Source organism: Drosophila mojavensis, unplaced genomic scaffold (assembly GCF_018153725.1).
Source record: "Drosophila mojavensis isolate 15081-1352.22 unplaced genomic scaffold, ASM1815372v1 contig_19, whole genome shotgun sequence".
NCBI lineage: Eukaryota > Metazoa > Arthropoda > Insecta > Diptera > Drosophilidae > Drosophila > Drosophila mojavensis.
The window spans coordinates 1,240,930-1,259,606 of NW_025318726.1; the positions used below are offsets into that span (position 1 = coordinate 1,240,930).

The window sequence follows — 18,677 nt, forward strand, 5'->3', positions numbered from 1 at the left end:
AGCTTTTTGACTGTTTTTTTTTTTTTTTTTTTTTTGGGTAGGCGTGAAAACATGTGTTGGCTTTGCTTATTCTCTTATTCTCTTCTTGTTTTTGTTGTTGTTGTTGTTTAGCCTTTCATTGGCGTTGCCATTTACGCTCGGAATTTTAATAAACTTTTGAGCACTTTTGGGCGACTTTTTTGTTGTGTTTTTTTGTTGCAGTCAGCTTTTTTTCTGGCTGTTTTTTTTTTTTTTTTTTTTTTTGTATTTTTTTAGAGACGCAAAAAAGTTTACAAGCTGCTGCCTGAGAAGCAGCGATGGCAAGAGGCCAAGGCGAGGCGACCAATCTCAGCGGACCGCAAAAATCCGTATAAAAATAATGAGGCATGAACATGTTGCAGCATCCCGCAGCAGCAGCAGCAGCACCGGCAGCAGCAACAAGCATTATTATTATTATTATTATTATTATTATTTTTATTATTATATTTTGTGCCGGCAAAACAATGCAACAACTGACGTAGCCAAGGCTCAAAAATATTGCAGCGGATCACACAAATCCGCCATAAAAAAAGATACATATGTGTGTGTGTGTGTGTGTGTACACTCATGTCTATAGCATATGCAGGCATTGGCAAACTGGTCAAGCCAAAAGCCAAAGCTAAAGCCAAAGCCAAAGCCGCTTTTGTGTTAATACCTCAAAACGTTTCGTTCTTTTTCTTAACTTTTTTTTATTTCAGTATTTTGTTGTTGTTGTTGTGGCAGCCTCCTCGTTGGGCTTGGGAAGCGCAACAAAAAATGGCCACAAATATTGCTATTGAGGTGTGAGTACGTGTGTGTGTGTGTGTGTGTGTGTGTCGGCCATATGCCCAGAGCTCTGGCTAAACCTTTGGCGGGGCCGTTGTTCTTATTGACTTGTTGCCGTTTTATGGCGTTGCCCGATTGGTGATCCATCATCATTGTGAAGCCTCGCATAATTTGCCGTTTTTCGCACATGAAAATCGTTTGGGAAATTGGGCACACTTAAGTGCCGGCCGTTAAATTGCTTATGAAAAATAATGGAGGAAAATGGCAGATGTGTTGGGCTGATGCCACTCCAGCCACCAAGTGGGAGTAGATAATAATGGCAATAATTACAAATGCATTGCAATTCAATTCACTTGCCTATAAGGAAAAACTTGGCCCATCAATTATGTGACGGCGCCTCGTGCGATTTTTCAACATTTAATTAAGTCATTCGGCAAACACTTTAAGCTTTATTAATTTGCCTGATCGCATAAAAGTAATGGCGACTCATAATTGTCCGAGCCGGCGAGATGTGCGACAAATCCTCAAGCGATCGAGCGAGCGGGCAAATTAATTGCCGATGTTTATCACTCACGGCATATTCAATAAACTTTTCATAAGCAATAAATGCGCTTGGCTTAAAGCGGCGCAGGCGTATAAATCATTATAAATTCAGTCTGTATGTAAGTGTGTGTGCGCGTGTGTGTGTGTGTGTGTCTTGGCTAATGAGAGTGAGATCGGAACAACAGCAGCAGCAGCAGCAGCAGCAGCAGCAACACCTTGGAGGTCTCACTTGGCTGGTCGACACAAGTGTTTGTTGTTTAGCCACCCACTTGAGAGGCAGCAACAACAACAACAGCAACAACAATGACTATGACAAAGAGGAAGAAGCTTTTGTCATGCGTGAGCTGAGCAGCGCTCGGTGGCTCGCCGCGCTGCCTCAAGTGGGCCAAGCTCGAGCAGCGCTGAAGTGTTTGCATTTCTTTGAGCCGACTGCAGCAGCGGCTCATCTAGCCGTGTGACAAAACATTCAGTGGCTCAGTTGCTGTCGTTGTTGTTGTTGTTGTTGTTGCTGCTGCTGGAACTCGAGTCACAGGATGCCACCCAGGGCGTTGCTGATTTCTCTTGACATGTTTTGAATTCAATTAGCTAAATGCCTCAAGTTGCTCAAGGCTCAACGGCTCTCGAGAAAGCCGCAAGTCAATTGCTTGTTGCCATTGCTGCCACGAGTAGCTGCCGCTGCTGTTGCTGCCGCTTCTGCTGCTGCTGCTGCTGCTGTTGCTGCTGCTGTTGCTGCTGCTGCTGCTGCTAGCTGGTGTTTATTATTATTAAAAGCGAAACTCAATTAGTTGGCCAACCCCATCGAGACGCTCCAAGTTTTCTTCATCATCTTCTGCTTCTACTTCTGCTTCTGTTGTTTCTCGTGCCTAGCTATGAGCTTAAGCAGACTTCCGCCATGTTTAGTGTTCACCGTACGGTGGTTGGCGGCACTCAGGAGGGGCTGGGCAGCCATTGGAAAATGATTGACAGACGATTGGCATGATTTTGTATAAACAAAAGCCCCAAGTCGAAGGCGCAAAAATTGTTTAAATGAAAACTCACACACTCACACACACACACCTACACATCATATGAAAATGGAAAGTTGGGCGTTTGGTTTTCATTTTGTGTGTGTGTGAAGCGTCTAGAAAAAAGTTTATTTAAAAACTAATTGAAAACTGCTTGCTTGTTGGCTGCAACTTGCCACGGCTACGGTTCGCTTCTCCTGCTCCTCCTGCTTCTGCTGCCAGCCATGCATACACCACCACCACCACCCCCACCCCGTCCCCGTCCAGCTACAAGTCAAGTGCTACGCGTTTTTGGCCTGAATTGAGAAAAACAATGCTTGTTCTTTTCCGTTCCGTTGTCTATTTGAAAAGCAATTTGTTTGTTTTCCTGCTGGCCACGCAAACAGCATGGAAAAGTGCATTTCTGTTATGGCAATCGATAAATGCATTTATAACATATTATTTCTATTTATTATTCCAATCAATTCTGTGGCTGTTGCTGTTGCTGGCCTTACCCATAAAATGCCATATTTGCTTGTTTTTCCAAAAACCCAAAAGTTTTCTCAACTGTCAAATTAAACTGCCAATCGACAGTTTTGTGCTGTAAAAGAAAACTTTTAGTCTGTAATTGTTTGTGTTGTAAATGGATACATTTTTCCTCCCCTTTGTTTGATTACTATTTTCATTAATAGAAGCATTATTATTGTGTGGAATTAATGTCATTCAAATTTGGTTTCTTAGGAGAATTTATGAAATATAATAGATCGTCTGAGTTTTTTTTTTTTTTTTTTTTTTTTTTTTTTGCTAATATTAGGAATTAGTATTATTAAACAATTTTGTTTACAACTTTTGATTTATTTATTTTTGTTTTTTATTTATTTCTTTTTTTAATTTATTAAATATTTTAAATTACATTTACTATATGAATTTATAAAAATATTATAAACCAATTTTTATTTTATGCTTCTAATTTATTATGAATTTTACTTCTATATTCAATAATAGGCCTGTTATTCTAAAAAAAAAATCCTTAAGTTTGCGCAAACAATTCTTTTTTTTTTTTTCTAATATAAATTCAGTTCTTATAAAATTTGAATTTGCAATACAACAATTTTTTTTATATTTTTATTTTTTTTATTTTATAAATTTATAGGTATATATATTTCAATTGTTTTCCACTATTTAATCTAGTTTTACAAAAAAACAAATTATTTCTCTCGCTAATTTGTTTTTACGTTCATTTAGGAGTAAAAAGCTTCTATAAAATAGTTTTATGAATATATTATGTATGCATTACTCTGAGAATTTAGATAGCAATGATTGCATTATATAGATAGTTGAGTGCATTCAGAGCGCTTGATAAAGAGTCTTGAGTGCCTGGGAGAGTGTTTGTTAAAAGCCTTGGCTAGCTTTAGAGATTAACAGTTCTGCGAGTTGTATTTTATAAAGGAGGAAGGAGATTTGAGGTGATTATTGTGCTTTCTTTCACTATGTTATTTTTAGCAATAATAACAGCTTTAGCTATGTAATGCTCATGTTAACAACAAGTTATATTCAGCTTTCGTCTGAAATAGAAACGATTTACCCAAGCAGAAGTCACTCTATAGGATAGTCTCAGTTCAGTTTGTTTGGAGTTATTTAAAGTGTTTTTAGTTGATGGTGTCAGGCAAATCGAATCAAGTGCAGGCTTTTAACAGATGGTCAAGCGTGCTACCATTAAAAGCATTTACAACATTTATAAGTAGTCAACATGCAGCGCTGTCAGGCGGCTGGGCGGCTGGGCGAGTGGGCGTGGCTGCAGCAGCGTCTCTAGCTCCGACTACGCTGATGGTTTAGGAGCGACATCTGAGCGTGGGTGGTTTACTAGTGGGCTGTGGCTTGCCTTGCCGCTCTTCCTCTCCCCCCCTCCTTCTGTGGGTGGGTAAGAAAAGCCAGCAGGAAACTAAAAATGTTTTGTATGTCCGTATAAAGGAAAAATCGCAAAATTTACTGCAAATTGGAATTTTGCGCAATTGTAAAAAAAAAAAAAGAAAATAAAGAGAGCTGAGAAGAGTAGAGAAAAAGAAATGTGGCAAGCAGGGCAAGCGAACTAACCAGCCATCCAGTCAGCCAACCAATGGCAGCTGTAGCTAAACATTTTCTTTTTGCCCGAGCAGGCGGCGAGGGATGGGGAGGGGCTGTAGGAGCTTTGCCTTGCAATAATAACAACATACGTCTGTCTGTCTGTCTGTCTGCCTGTCAGTGTGTCTGCGGCAAAGACGCAGTGGCTCCTGCATCCTTTGTGCTTCGTCCTGGCGTCGCCGGCGCTTTAAGCCAATAATAAATAAAAATGCTTGTTAGCTCACCCCCAATACCCACACTCCCACCCCCAACCCCACCGATGCCCCCTCTCGGTGGCAGTGGGCAATGGCAATGGTAACGAAAATTGCGACGGCATCGAATTTATTTGCCCAACGCAAACTTATTTAGGGAATGTCAGAGAAGAGGGTGCAGGGGTAGGGGTAGGGGTAGGGGTAGGGGCAGGGACTGGGCCTGGGCCTGGGCTCTAAGGGCTGCTTCCATAAAGTCGCCAAAGTTATAGTGAAAATTAATTAAGTTTTGCGCTGCGCTTAACAATTCAATTAAAAAACGAAAGAAATGAGGAAAATACGCGGCGCTTTATCGTCCCGCATAGCAAGTGCTACAACAAAAAGCACTTTGGCCGAGCCAGTCCCAGTCGCAGTCGCAGTCCCATTCCCATTCCCAGTTCCAGTCCGAGCTGGCCCAATCTCTGTTACACGAGTGTGCCGCCGCTCAAGTGCCACAAGTGCTTTTGCACATCGTTATTATAACAATAATAAGCAGCCGCGTCGCTGGGCAAAGATTAATTGTGTGTTTTGGTTTGCCAGATCCCTGCCACGAATCGAATGTAAAATTGGAGCACACAGCCAAAGAAATGACTTCGATTCGAGTGTGGAGAGTGAAGAGTGGTGAGAGGAGAGTGGAGAGTGGAGGGGCGAGAGGCGAGAGGCAAGAGTCGAGAGTCGAGAGTCTTTGGCGCAAAGTGCAATCCACTTGAAGGAATTTACATATCAGCAGCAGATACCGACGGCACCAGCATTCCGCCAGCAACAGCAGCAGCCGCAGCAGCAGCACCGGCTCCTCCCCACCTCTGCTGCGCAGTGGATGTGCCTCAATGTTGCAGCCAAATGCATTAATCAATTTCATGTTTTCTTAAGCGCGCGCCCGGCGCGATTTGAGTGCTTCGCGAACGATGCCGCCTCTGCCTCTGCCTCTGCCTCTGCCTCCGCCTCTGCCTCATCGTCTTCGTCTTCGTCTGCTGCTGCGTCTGGGGACGCTTTACGTATGAGTGGAATAATCAATTTCGAGGATCATAAACAACTTTTAATGAAGTTGTTAAGTGCCAGCAGCTAGTTGCTCAATGCGCCCTGCCTAAAGTGCAGCTCGCCCGATAAGCACAAGCGCAAGAGCAACTGCATCCATAATGGGCTCCAATTCCAGCTTCGCTGACTGTTCGCATCAGAGTCAGAGTCGGAGTCGGAGTCAGCGTCGACGTCGACGTCAGCGTCAGCGTCAGCTTCCTTGACTGGCCAGAGCGAAATACCATCGCAATCACGCATTTCCATAATTGCTAAATTATGCAGAGCGCTCCACGCAGCTTAGTGGAAAGGCGCGGCCCCATCCAAATGGCCAACAAGTGTGCCTTTTGGGGTATTCTTTTGTTTCCGACTTTTTGTTGTTTGGTTGTTTGTTTGTTTGTTTCTGGTAAATTAATTTTATAACCTTTGCTGCATACACTTGTGAGAGTTTCTTATGCTCACTTCCTTGAGGAGTTTAAACAAAAGTTCGACTCTTCAAAGTGAACTCGAAATCCGAGGCCGATATCATTTGCCTAGCGCTACGAATCTTGTTTGTTTTTCCATTAGATATACAAGACTTATGTGTAGAGCATTCGGCATTCAGTTTGAGTTTGTTTTTTGCTGCTTTTGTTTTATGGTCGTGTTTAGAAAATCAACCACACGGCTGGCCATGCAGTCGAGCACTCAACAAACGTCTCCATCGGCGACTAAATTAATCAAAACGAACTTCCGGTTTACGCAAAATGGCGTGAAGTCTGCCACCATGAGAATGTGTATGGGTGTGTGTGTGTGTGTGTGTGTGTGTGTTTTGGGCATGTGCTACTGTGAAAATTGTTGAGAGTGTTGCTGGGCTGTTGAAAATTAATGAATGAGTTAACTGAAAAATTAATGAAAAGCCAGCGGTCCAAGCAGCTACAGGTGAGAGGAGGCGGCCGTGGATGGAGAAGGGGGTGGGGGTGGGCTGTGGCCAGCAAAGGTGTTGTGCGAAAGATAAAGCATGGAAAATTTATGAAGCAACCGCAGGGAAAGGAACTCGCTGTCATAGAAGCTCGCCTCCAAGTTAGACATTCATAGACGCACCATGTTTGGTGTTGGGAAATATTTGTTTTGGCACACTCGGGTGGGTGGGGCGAGGAAGAGTGTGGGGGGGAAGAGTAGCTGAGTGGGAGGGGGCGTGAAATTATGCAATATTGGAGCAGGCATAGTTCGTAGGGAACTGGGGACCTGGTTTATTTTGTTTGCATGTGCGCAGCCATTTGGGGCTTCCTGTTTGAGGCAGCAGCGGCGGCAGTAGAACAAGAAGAAGCAGAAGCAGAAGAAGAAGAAGGCATTTGAGTTACTTAAGTGTAACTAAAACTTAAAGTAAACACACAAATAACATACTTAATATTAAACAAAAATATACAAATTCATATGATGTGGCTGCCGGTTATGATGATGATGATGACGATGATGAAGTTCATGATGATGATGATGATGCCGAAAACAGGGAAAACAAATGCCATAGCGGAAGCGCCTCTAGTGTGGGGGGATGTTGGATTGTTCCCATGCAAACAAAAGATAAAAGCCCCAGAAAATTTAAATTAACCGAAAATTATGCATGAACATTACCAAAAGGCAAAGCCGAAGCCGAAGCCGAGGCTGAGGCCAAAGCCAAAGCCAAAGCCAAAGACTGCGTATGACAAATATTAATTTTGTTTATAAACCACAACGAGCAAAGGCAGCAAAGGGAGGCGAAGGGGAGGGGGCTGGCCCAGCACTGATTTGACTTGTCTTAAACGGCAGCCACAAACAATGTCATCCATATGATTATCATTATGTTTAAGCAGCAGGAGGCTGTACGGCTGGCTGGCTGGACGGGCTGCTCTTGGCCTGGCCAGAGACAAGTAATGTTATTTTATGCTCACTTGACAAACATTGTGAACAACAACTGCAAGCAAACAGAATTGCTGAGCTAGTGCTCTGACAATATTGACATTGTTGTGCTGTGCCTCTTGTTGTTGTTGTTGTTGTTGTTGTTGTTGCTCATTTAGAAGCTGACTAAACGTAACTCCTGCATCTCTTCTTCTCTTCTCTCATCCACACACACAGGTGACGCCAGCAACGCAAGCATAGGCAGCGGCGAGGGCACCGGCGAGGAGGACGACGATGCGAGCGGCAAAAAGAACCAAAAGAAGCGTGGCATTTTCCCAAAAGTGGCGACAAACATATTGAGAGCGTGGCTGTTTCAGCACTTAACGGTAAGTCCAATCAGCAGCGATACACCTGCGAAACACCAATCAGAGCTGCTGCTCTGCCCACATCTTATCGCAATCTGCAGCTACATTCGGCTGATAAGGGCTTAGTGGAGCCATATTTGAGTTTTGGCCACGGCGATAAGATTAGTTGGCCCAATAGCTGTTTTAGTTACGGTGGGCGTGGCAATGCAAAGTGCCCCCCTCCAGCCCGATGATAAGTAGAAATTGATGATCCACTCCGGCGTACTCAGTTGACTACGCCGGAGTTTATAAAGTCATTCGGCTGCTTATCTCAGTGTCTGGAGAGTGGACTAGGCAATAGAAGGGCCAGCAGCCGAATGGGCATTTGGGCCAGGTTGCCAGTTGGGCCTTGGCTTATGGCCTGCTCAATGCGTCCAATTAGATTTCCATTTGAGCCATCAAAGCGTTCAGATAAATGGCATGCGGACTGTCCCAAAATGCGGCACTAAAACCAAATGGCCAGCAGCCGGCCAACTATTGAAACGGAGAGCTGACCAAATCAAAGCTCAGAGCGGAAAGTCCGGTCAGCCGGATGTGTAATACAAATAAACAGATTTGTTATGCGCCACTTTATGTTAAGCAGTAGCAGGAGCAGTAGCAGGAGCAGGAGGAGGAGGACGCTGCGTGCAAGGGTTGTACAGCAGAAAAAGGCCAAGAAAAAAGTGAATAGAAAATGGGCACAAACAGAACTATAAGATTTTATGCGCTACGGTCAAGCGACTGTTAAGGAAGTTCAAACTGCTGCGCCACAGTTTTGGCCATTAGCCACATTCGCCCTTCGCTTTGCGGTTGCTGCGTATGTAAAATGATAAAAATCTAAATGGAATTTTCTAAAAGTGTGTGCACATGTGTGTGTGTGTGTGTGTGTGTGTGTGTGTGTGTGTGTGTGTGTGTGAGCTAACGACTGACCAAGCCACGATAAGCAAACAAATCGGAAATTAAAGTTGAAGTTTGACGCTGGAATGTTTATCTCTGCTCTGGTCCAGCAGCGAGTCTTGAGTTTTAAAATGGTTTAGCCTGGCGCATCGCCACCCCCATTAGCCTAGCGCCACACACAGACACCAACCCACCCACCCGACCCACAGCCACCCGCCTCTGACATTGATGGATTGCCGTTTAAATCAGCGCATCGCTCATGTTTGCTCGGCTAAGGCGTCGCCGTCTGCTCCGTCGTCTGCTCCGCCTGATTGCGGCTCGACTTTCACAGCCTCTGGCGGATGTCTGCATATATCCTTGGCTGATTTTTTTTTTGTTTTTCCTTTTCTCTCTGCTTGCCGGCTTCCAGCTCTAAGAGCTTAATGCCATTAACAGTTTGGGCACATTAGGGAAATTGTTTTTGTTCGATCTTAAAGTTGTTTTGTATGCCGAGTCGCATTTAGATAATGCAAATGCAATGTTTGCCAATTTGATTTATCGCCCGACTCCGACTCCGACTCCGACTCCTACTCCGTCTCTGACTCTGCTTCCAATTCCGATTTCCATTGGCATAATTAACAGTTTTCCAGACATCGGCTGCCAAGTGAAACTCGATGCCAGCTCGTCAGCCATTGCCATGCGGATGGCGTATGGCGTCGCCTGCTGGCCATGGCGACGATGGCGTTGCTAAAGTCGTTAAAAACCAGACCCCAAATAAGACGACGACGACGACGATGACGTTGGTGCTAATGAAGTGCATTGCTGCAGTTGACTGTCGGTGCAGGGGGGAGCTAGGGGCAAAGGGAGTTCCCACTGCAGCTGCAGCCCGTCTGGGGTTGGGTTAAGCGCACTGGCTGGCCAACCAAAAACAAAAGCCAAGCAGACGAGGGCAATGCAATGCATGGCTGCTTTGTAAACGTTGTTGTTGCTGTTGCCGTTGTTGTTGTTGTTGTTGTTGTTGTTGCTGTTGCCATAATTATGGCAGGCGCGCGAATATTTTGTTTACATTTGGCGCGCACTGCAGCCAACGAGCAAAAAGTCGCATTTCGCGTGCTCCGCCTACTCGCTGCCTGCCACATGTGCCCCGTACGGTTCCACTTCCCCTTCCCCTCCCCCTTCCCCCTGCCCCTTTCCATTTCCCCTTTGCCGTTGCCAGTCGCACACATATGCCCAGCTCCCATGCAGCTCTTTCCATGCGCAAGTTTCTTCCGGCCTCGGCTCTTCGATTCAGTTTGTTGCCGTTGTCGGCCCACTGCAAAAGTAACCCCGAAAAAAATTGCTGCAAAATGGCCAAAACGTTGCGCTGCAAGCGTTGCATTGTTGTCAGCGCTCTCATGTTACATGTTTCAGCCCGGGAGGCGCGACGGCGCTTGGTGTGTGGCATGTTTAGCGAGCCGGGCCAAGACGAACTCAAGATGCGCTACGCCTCACGTTGACGATGTGTGCCGCGAGCCCGGCTACTATTTAGGCGCATCAAGCATAACCCATGTCGGCAGGGGTTAAAAAAAAAAGGAAAGCACCAAGTGCGGCACTTTAACCCTTGCCCGCGGCCTCTCGTAGGCTCAGCGCAGCTCGACGCAGTTCTCCTACCTTTGTCAGTTTCTTGACCCTTTTGACACACACACACACACACACACACACACATACGGTGGCCGTAGGGCATCTCTTCTGTGTGTGTGTGTGTGCTTTGACTCGCGATTGTTGCAAATTATTTTTCATTTACATTTGTTTTGTTTCTTTTGCTGCGTTTGTGTTTGTGTTGCTGCAACATGATGACGCCGACGACTTTGAGTATGAGGACAAAGTTGCGATTAGTGTAGTTCCTTTAGCTCTGCCTCTCGCTCCCCTTTTTAGCTCCACTATATCTCTACCTCTACCTCTACCTCTACCTCTACCTCTACCTCTACCTCTACCTCAACCTCAACCTCTACCTCTACCTCTACCTCTACCTCTACCTCTACCTCTACCTCTACCTCTACCTCTACCTCTACCTCTACCTCTACCTCTACCTCTACTTCCACCTCTACCTTTAGCTTTAGCTCTAACTTTACCTCCATCTTCAGCTCCAGCTCTACTTCCACCTCTACCCTCTCTCTCTCTCTGTCTGTCTCCCTCTTGGCCTGCCATGCTATCTCGCTTTTCACTGGAGTGGAAACACTCATTTGGCTCTGTTTAGACATGCAGTGCAACTGGAAAAAATCTTCATAATGGCTGCCACAGGCCGACGTCGACGCCGTTGCAATTTTCACCGACGTCGCAGCAATTTGCAGTGGCGGCTGTTGCTGTTGTTGCTTGTTTCACAAATGGCGTCGCATTTGGCGTTGTTAATGGCGGCGGTGGTGGCGGCGGCGGCGTCTCTGGCCGGTTGTACGTGTGCATTACCGAGCCAGAGCCAGAGCCGGAGTCGACGTCTTGGGCTTGTTGTGCCATGTGTCACGGCATTGCAGTCATGTTGACATCATGTGGCCAGCCAGAGCAGAGTGAGTGAGTAAGAGAGAGGGACAGAGAGAGGGAGCGAGAGAGAAAGCTACAGGCCGCAATCGAGACATAGGCCTATGCCCGAGGTTTGCTGGCACTTGTCGACATCACTTGAGGGGGAGCTGAAGGGCTGGCACCTAAATGAACGTATGTGTGTGTGTGTGTTTGTGTGTGGTGATTGCTTTAAATTCATTTGCCAAGTTTAAATAAACACAACACGAGCGAAAATATGTGGAAAAAGTGGAGCGAGTTAAGCGACAAGCAGACAATGGCAAAAACAGTGGCCCCTGCCCCTAGGCGAAGCCAAGCAGCAGCAGCAGAAGCAGCGGCAGCGGCAGCAGCAGGAGGCGGAGGCAAGCCCAAGAAGACATGGCCAGTGCTGACGGGCTGAGGGGGGAGCGAGGCGAGGCGGCGACATGGCAAAAGCAACTTAAAGGCGTGACAGTAATTAATTATTTTGTCGTATGGTAAATTAATAAACCAAATGGACTTTGTTTCACTTGACATGTTTGCACTCGCCTGCTTGGTTAGCTGCACCGTCTGTCTCTCTGTCTGTCGATAGTTGTGTGTGTGTGTGTGTGTGAGTGAGAGAGTGGGAAGGGGGAATGTGTGGTGTACGAAATGCATAATTACTTACATTAGCGTAATTGGCGCACCACAGCGTAGCTGCTGATGGAGCCACCTTCAGCAGCTGCAGCTGCAGCAGCAGCAGGAGTAGGCGGCAGGAGTAGGCGGCCATATGAGAGCAGCGCGAGCTGCGACAGGCATTAATGCGCCTTTGATAAGCCACAGACAGGATGATAATGAACTACTGGCTGACTGAGAGAGAGAGAGGGACAGAAAGAGAGAGGGGAGAGAGGAGAGTAAGGCATTGCCTACTATATACATATATATCAGGCAGTGCAATAATGCCAACCTCAGCCAGCCATATGCATATGCACATTCCGCTCTGGGTAAAAGCATTTCTCTAAATAGATGAACGCCACAAAGTATGCTATAAATTCCATTTTAATTTACCTGCATGTAATTTATGCCTTTTGACTTCTTGAGCATTTTCTAACCTCCTGGAAACGAGGTGCAGCAGCAGTTGCAGCAGGAGCAGCCTCAGACTGTGAGTGGAGTTGTTGGTCTGGGTCTGGGAACATTGCCATTGGCATGTCCATTGCATTTACATGGACATCTACGTTTATTTGTCAATACACAAATTTCATATACTAGTTTTCGTATTGGCTATTGTCAAGAGCTGAGCGGCGGTGGGTGTGGTGGGCGTGGCGCGTGGCCTGTGCAGGACAGCAAACAAATATTGCTGCCGGGCAGCCAACACGTAAATACAGAGAGTGAGGGAGAGAGAGAGAGGGAGAGGGGGAGAGGGAGCGGGACAGAGCGAGACCCTAAGATGCATACACAATATCTACAACAAGACAACACGCAAAATTTATTAAACACAAACAATAAGGCGAATGCATTAAAGGAGCAGGAGGAGCAGGAGGCGGCGGCGGGCGGAGCGACAGACGACAGGCCAGAATGGGTGTGCACGGATGTGCAAGGACAACAAGGCAACTAAATTGCATTACAGACATTACGCAGGACATGCAGGCCAAGCGGACACAGAGACGGACGGAGCGACGGACAGTGGATAGCAAGACAAGAGACAAGGATGTGCTGCGTTGCACATTTCGCATGGCATTCGAAATTCCTGGCACTTGAGCACTTGCATATTGAATACCGAATGCACAAAATACAACAACTATATATATATCTATATATATGTAATTTAGTATATAACTATATATATATACCTGCATCTGTATACAAGTGACAGTCCATATATTGCACTGCCCTGTGTGTGAGTGTGTGGCTAAGAAAACGGTAAATTTCAGCAGCAGTGGCACAACAATTGCTTCCTGTGTGTAAAGGCAAATTGCATTTGCAGACAACTGCGAGAGCGCCGTGCCGCACATCGCTCAAAAGTTCAATTGCCGGCAACCGCAAAATCACAATACACAGACGAACAGACGAACAGACGAACAGACAGACGGACCAAGAGACAGACGAGCAGGAGTCGTTGAGAATTGAGGCAGTGCCCTGACGAGTGCCAAAATTGAAACGCCCACAGCTGCCGGAAATGTTGGCCGCATTGCCAGAAAGGGGTTAAACAATGCCAGGCCAAGCGACGCATGCGCCAAAGGATCGCGTCAAACAAAACAAAAGGCGCAAGCAAAGCCAAAGCCAAAAGATTGACAGCCATTTCCGTCAGCGCCAGGTGAACCAGGTGAAGCCTCAGGCTGGCTGCGGCACAAACTCGCATTGAGTCAACATTAGAAATCAAGCGACGACAACAGCAAATAAAACAAAAATAGAAAATTGTAATAAGCGCCAGCCGATTAGATTAGCCGCAGAGCGAGCCATGCGCGCAGGAGGCGGAGGTGCTGCTGGTGGGAGGGGCGTCGGGCTTCTATTTGCCCAGTGACGCCACTGTGGCGGCGCGCCGGCTGCAAGATTTATGAGAAGCTTCGGCCAGCCCCAGTCGCAACTGCAGTTCTGCTTCAGTTTCAGTTTCAGTTTCAGTTTCTGTTTGCCTATTTGGCGCTACCGAAAAACGAGCTGCAGCACAATTGAGGACATTTTGAGTGGCAGCGCCTGATAAGCGAGCCACTCACTGGCCACAGATTCAGATAAGCAAAACCAGCCCCGAGAGCAACACCAAAACCAAAGCCAAACCCAAAAGCAAAGTAAATAAAGCACAGTTTACCCCTTCCCGCCCAGTTGGTTCAAGTGCAGCAGCGCCGTGCGCTGACAGGTTAAATTTCTCCATATATTATTGTTTATATGCCCATTGGAGCAGCCCGCGCCATGATTGATCGGCGTAGCTCCACTTGCCAGATTGTAAATCTTCTAGGCTTTGCCCTGTTAATTGAATTGTGAGCGCTGTTCATGTATTAATTGAGCTTACGATTTCCGTTTCTCTCCTTGCAGCATCCCTACCCATCCGAGGACCAAAAAAAACAGTTGGCGCAGGATACTGGCCTGACGATACTGCAAGTTAACAATTGGTAAGTACGAAGATAACTTGGGATAATAGATAATAGATAAGCTGATCATGGATTGATAGCAAGCATAGTCAGAGATCTGGGAGTGAGTGCATCTCGATCTGCAGGCAGATTCGTGTTGGCTGTGCCACACGACTCGCATGCAGGCCAGGCCATTAGTTGCACGCTTTATGGGCAGCTAGAACCCAGAGTCAGACAGCTCAAGGTATCAGCTTACAGCGAGCAGGCCGAACCAATTTATAAGGCAAAGAGCTTGAGCAGCTTGAGCAGCTCGAGCAGCTGAAGCATGCCTGGGTCCATGAGATGTGGTAAAGAAAGTTATGTAGCATCTGGCACGACGATGTTGCTGGCAACGGGACAATGACAGTCGCACAAATCCTAGCCAATGTGGCAGGCTCTCAGGCCGAGCAGGCGACTTCATCAAATTTTGCACATTATGCGACAGGCTGCAGAACTTGACACCTGGCAGCCAATGCAGAAGACAAGACAAGCCAATGGATGCACAAAATGCAGTCAGATTTGAGAACGGGCAAAAGCAGAGCGAGAGAGAGAGAGAGAGAGAGTGAGTGAGAGAGAGAGGGGGAGCGAGTGGCAAGTGGGTTGGAGCTGAAAAGCTTGAGCGCCAGTTAAAAGCGTTGCTGAATCTTTTATGCAGTTGCTGGCCCCATGTCTGGGCCATGGAATGCTTTTAAGCAGGGACAGGCCATAATAAAATCTAGCGAGAAATGTGTGAGCCGCATTTGGGGCCCGCCTGGAGCGGGTTGGGGCTGTTGGGTGGCGTGCTGTAGTGGTGGCTGCTCTAACGCTGGCACTCAGCTCAATTAAATTGAATTTCGCGCTTACTGAAGCACACTGCAAATTAACAAATACGACGGCCAGGACTGGCAAGGACTAGCAAGGACTTGCAGGGATCCCTTGCCCATTTCGCTCAAGCACGCAACGCTGCGTAGACAACAGCGATAAGACGGACGAGCGGAGGCAGCGGAGACAGCAGGACAAAAAAAGAAGTAGTAGATGAAGAAAAGAAAGAGAAAGAAAGAGAGAGAGAGAGAGAGCAACAACCTTAGCAGAAAATAGCAAAATAAAATGTTGACACTTTTGGTTATTTATGGGCTGGCAGACGACACCTTCGCCAAAGCACTAATCCATGGGGAATGGCCACTGGCATCGGGTGGTGCCACCCACCCGCCACCCGCCACCCACCACACAGCACCGGACTAAATGTGTATTTATTTTGCGCAATTTGCGGGGCAAACAGAATGAAAGAAACTGCGTAAGCAGCAATTCAAATGACCACGACGAGAGTGAGAGGGGAGCATGAGAGAGTGAGAGGGGCTGCTTGGGAGAGAGTAAAAGTCCATTAACACCCAATAGGAATAATAAGAAAGAAATGCTGGAGAGGCACAGGCACAGTCTGGCTTGAGATTCAGTTTGCTGCTTACGGCGGTAATCGAAAAAGTTTTCTGTTGTAGCCAAGTTTTAAATATTAACGCTTACTTACAGCTGCAGAGCTGGAAAAAAGTTATAATTGTGGCGTAAGTACATAAATAACGCTGCAAATGCGCTGCTCAGCTGTATTGTTGTTATTGCGCTGGACATTAATGTGGGACCTGGCATACGGGAGTGCGGAATACGGAATGCGAATGTGGGTCTGCCTGGTAGCTAAAAGCTGAAAGCTGAAAGCATCAACTGCCTGCCACACGCCACAGAGCGCGGATGGCCAAGGAGGCAGCCAATCAAGTCAGCAGCCAGCGGCCAAATCGATTTGCAGCTTACATCCTCTCACATTTGCTCTCTATCTCCCTCTCTCTCTCTCTCTCTCTCTCTCTCTTTCACTCTGACTTCTGCTGGCTGTCTCTTGAACTGTTCCAAAAACGCAACGGAACTCAATTCCATTTTGTCGTTTTGATAAACGATTTCAGGGCGTTGCAACAATTTCCGCCTCAAAATGAGCAACTGAAATGAACTGCAAATTGAAAAAAAGAGAAGAAAAACACAAACCAATCCTTATATATATAGTAAAGAGATATATATGTATATATGTGATATGAGTAAAGGATTTCAGCGGAAGCTATCGGAGCATTAACCTCGGCTAACTTTCAATGAGGTTAGCTCATTGTTGTTTTTGGCTAATGTCTGAGAGGCTTGTTATTATTTTAGGCTGTGTATTTCTTTTTCTTTCTTTTTTTCATACTTACTATTCGAGTGTGTGTGCGTGTGTGTGTGCGTGTGTGTCAACCCATGTGGGTAACCGACTGTCACTCCGCTGAGCTGGCTGTGGCGATGGCGGCTTTTTGCTTTAATCATTTCATTTCTTTGGCCTTTTCGTCGCTGATCCTTCACGCAGCGGATCAGCGACGGCAGCGCCGCAACTGCCTGCTTATTATTTCTTATTGCATTTATTAAACGACAATCATAACCAAAGTCGGCATTGGGCTTTGTAAAGCCGGCCATTCCATTTCCCCAGCTCCGTTGCCGACTCGAGGCTCTCCCCCACTCCGCCACTTGCCATTGATGTGGCCCGACTGTCGCAGCAAAAAGTGTGACTCTGGCCAAGATTTGGTTTAGTTTATGGCTAAGTTGCGCACATAAAGCAGGGTGCTGCAAATCCCTGCAGTCGCCAGCAGCCGCAGCAGCCGCAGCAGCAGCCGTCACTGAAATAGTTTATAAATAATTCATAAATCCTGTCGCTGTCTTGCGCTTAATTAAAAACTAAAACAAAAATCTTTGCTCGACTCTTTCACAGGTTTATCAATGCGCGACGAAGAATTGTGCAGCCAATGATCGATCAATCGAACCGAGCAGGTAAATATCCAATCTCCACACTACAAATAAGACCAAAAAAATATCCATAACTATGAAATAGCGCAGAGCAAATAAATATCAATTAGAACCTTTGTCTAATTTCGCACGCAATTTCTAATTATGCGCATTTTTTTCTCTTTTTTTCTCATGCTACTCTCAACAGTTTATACACCGCATCCAGGTCCCTCCGGTTATGGTCACGATGCCATGGGATACATGATGGACAGCCAGGCGCACATGATGCATCGTCCGCCCGGTGATCCGGGTTTCCATCAAGGCTATCCGCACTACCCGCCCGCCGAATACTATGGACAGCACTTGTAATCCAGCGCCGGCAACGGACACGGCGCGACTGCGGAAGCCTCAGCTGGATCCTACACCCACATCCAAACCCAAGCAGAAGCGGCGACGGCGGCGGCAGTGGCAGCAGCAGCAGCAGCGGCAGCGGCAGCAGCAGCGACAGCGGAAGTGGAGGGCAATGGCTGAGCGTGCCCGTAAGCGGATGTTGAGAAGCACGCTGACAAAGCGACAAAGCCAAAATCATAGCTTAAACCTACAACTACAACAATACTAAAGCAGAGCGAATGCAGAGGCGAGGACAGAGACAGACAGTGGCCAGGACCCTTGAACCGTGTAACTTACAAAAACCGAGTGGCAATATCAGTCAAGTAATAGATGAAGTAAAAACTGTAGTAAAATCTAAAAAACAAAAAACAAAAAACAAAAAAAATAAACAAAAAAAGAAAACACAAAACAATACACAGAAGATATTAGCTAATCGAAAGGCAGGCGCAACAACAGTATCACTAGCATCCAGAGCAGCAGCTGCAGCAGGAGTAGCAGCAGCAGCAGCAGCAGCAGCAACAACAACAGCAACAATTTTGAAAGAAACTATTTGTGTATACCTTAAACATACATAACAACTACACATGCAACAAAATAAATAATAAAAGCAAACAAAATATATATATGAAGAAGAGAAAGATATTTATGCATAAACAAAAATGAAACGCTTAGATATAAGTTAAATAAACAAAACAGAAGCCAGACACACACACACACACTCACACACACACACAGCGAGATTGAGAGAGAGAGAGAGAGAGGGAGCAACGAAAGCTTGCTAATTATATTTGATTTATGCAAATTTTTACTTTCGAAAAGCTACAAAAGGCAAATGCAAAAATATATTTCAAAGCATGAATTTAGGCGCAATCCAAAACGAAATAGAATTTACAAATTAGGCTAAAGCGATTTGATTTGCTTGGCGAGCTAGTTTTGTTTTATTTTTTGTTTGTTTATTTGTTGTTATTTAACAAGAATTTAGTAAATGCGCCGCCCTGAAAATCGCAGAGGAAAAAAGAAAATTGAAAAAATAAAAACACACACACACAAATAAACAGAACGGAAAATTCTTTGCTAGAGTTTAGTTTCTTTTTAAATTACACTTATAACAAGTCAGTTGTAGTAAACGCTTTTGTTCTTTTTTTTATTAGTTAGTGT

At 45.9% G+C, this 18,677-nt stretch overlaps 1 protein-coding gene across 3 annotated transcripts in view; it reads left to right on the top strand.

Moving 5' to 3' along the window:
- Nucleotides 1–18,152, top strand: part of LOC6572471 (homeobox protein homothorax) — a 121,765-nt gene extending 103,613 nt beyond the window's left edge. For 2 of the 3 annotated variants that reach the window (XM_015166441.3, XM_001998542.4), the window contains exons 11-14: nt 7,760–7,908; nt 14,296–14,372; nt 17,116–17,174; nt 17,338–18,152. In XM_015166441.3, the coding sequence (XP_015021927.1) occupies nt 7,760–7,908; nt 14,296–14,372; nt 17,116–17,174; nt 17,338–17,498 (446 nt within the window). In that variant the 3' untranslated portion in view covers nt 17,499–18,152. The remainder of the gene's footprint in view (nt 1–7,759; nt 7,909–14,295; nt 14,373–17,115; nt 17,175–17,337) is intronic. The other variant, XM_015166440.3, reaches the window with a different exon arrangement.
- Nucleotides 18,153–18,677: the final 525 nt, after the last annotated feature.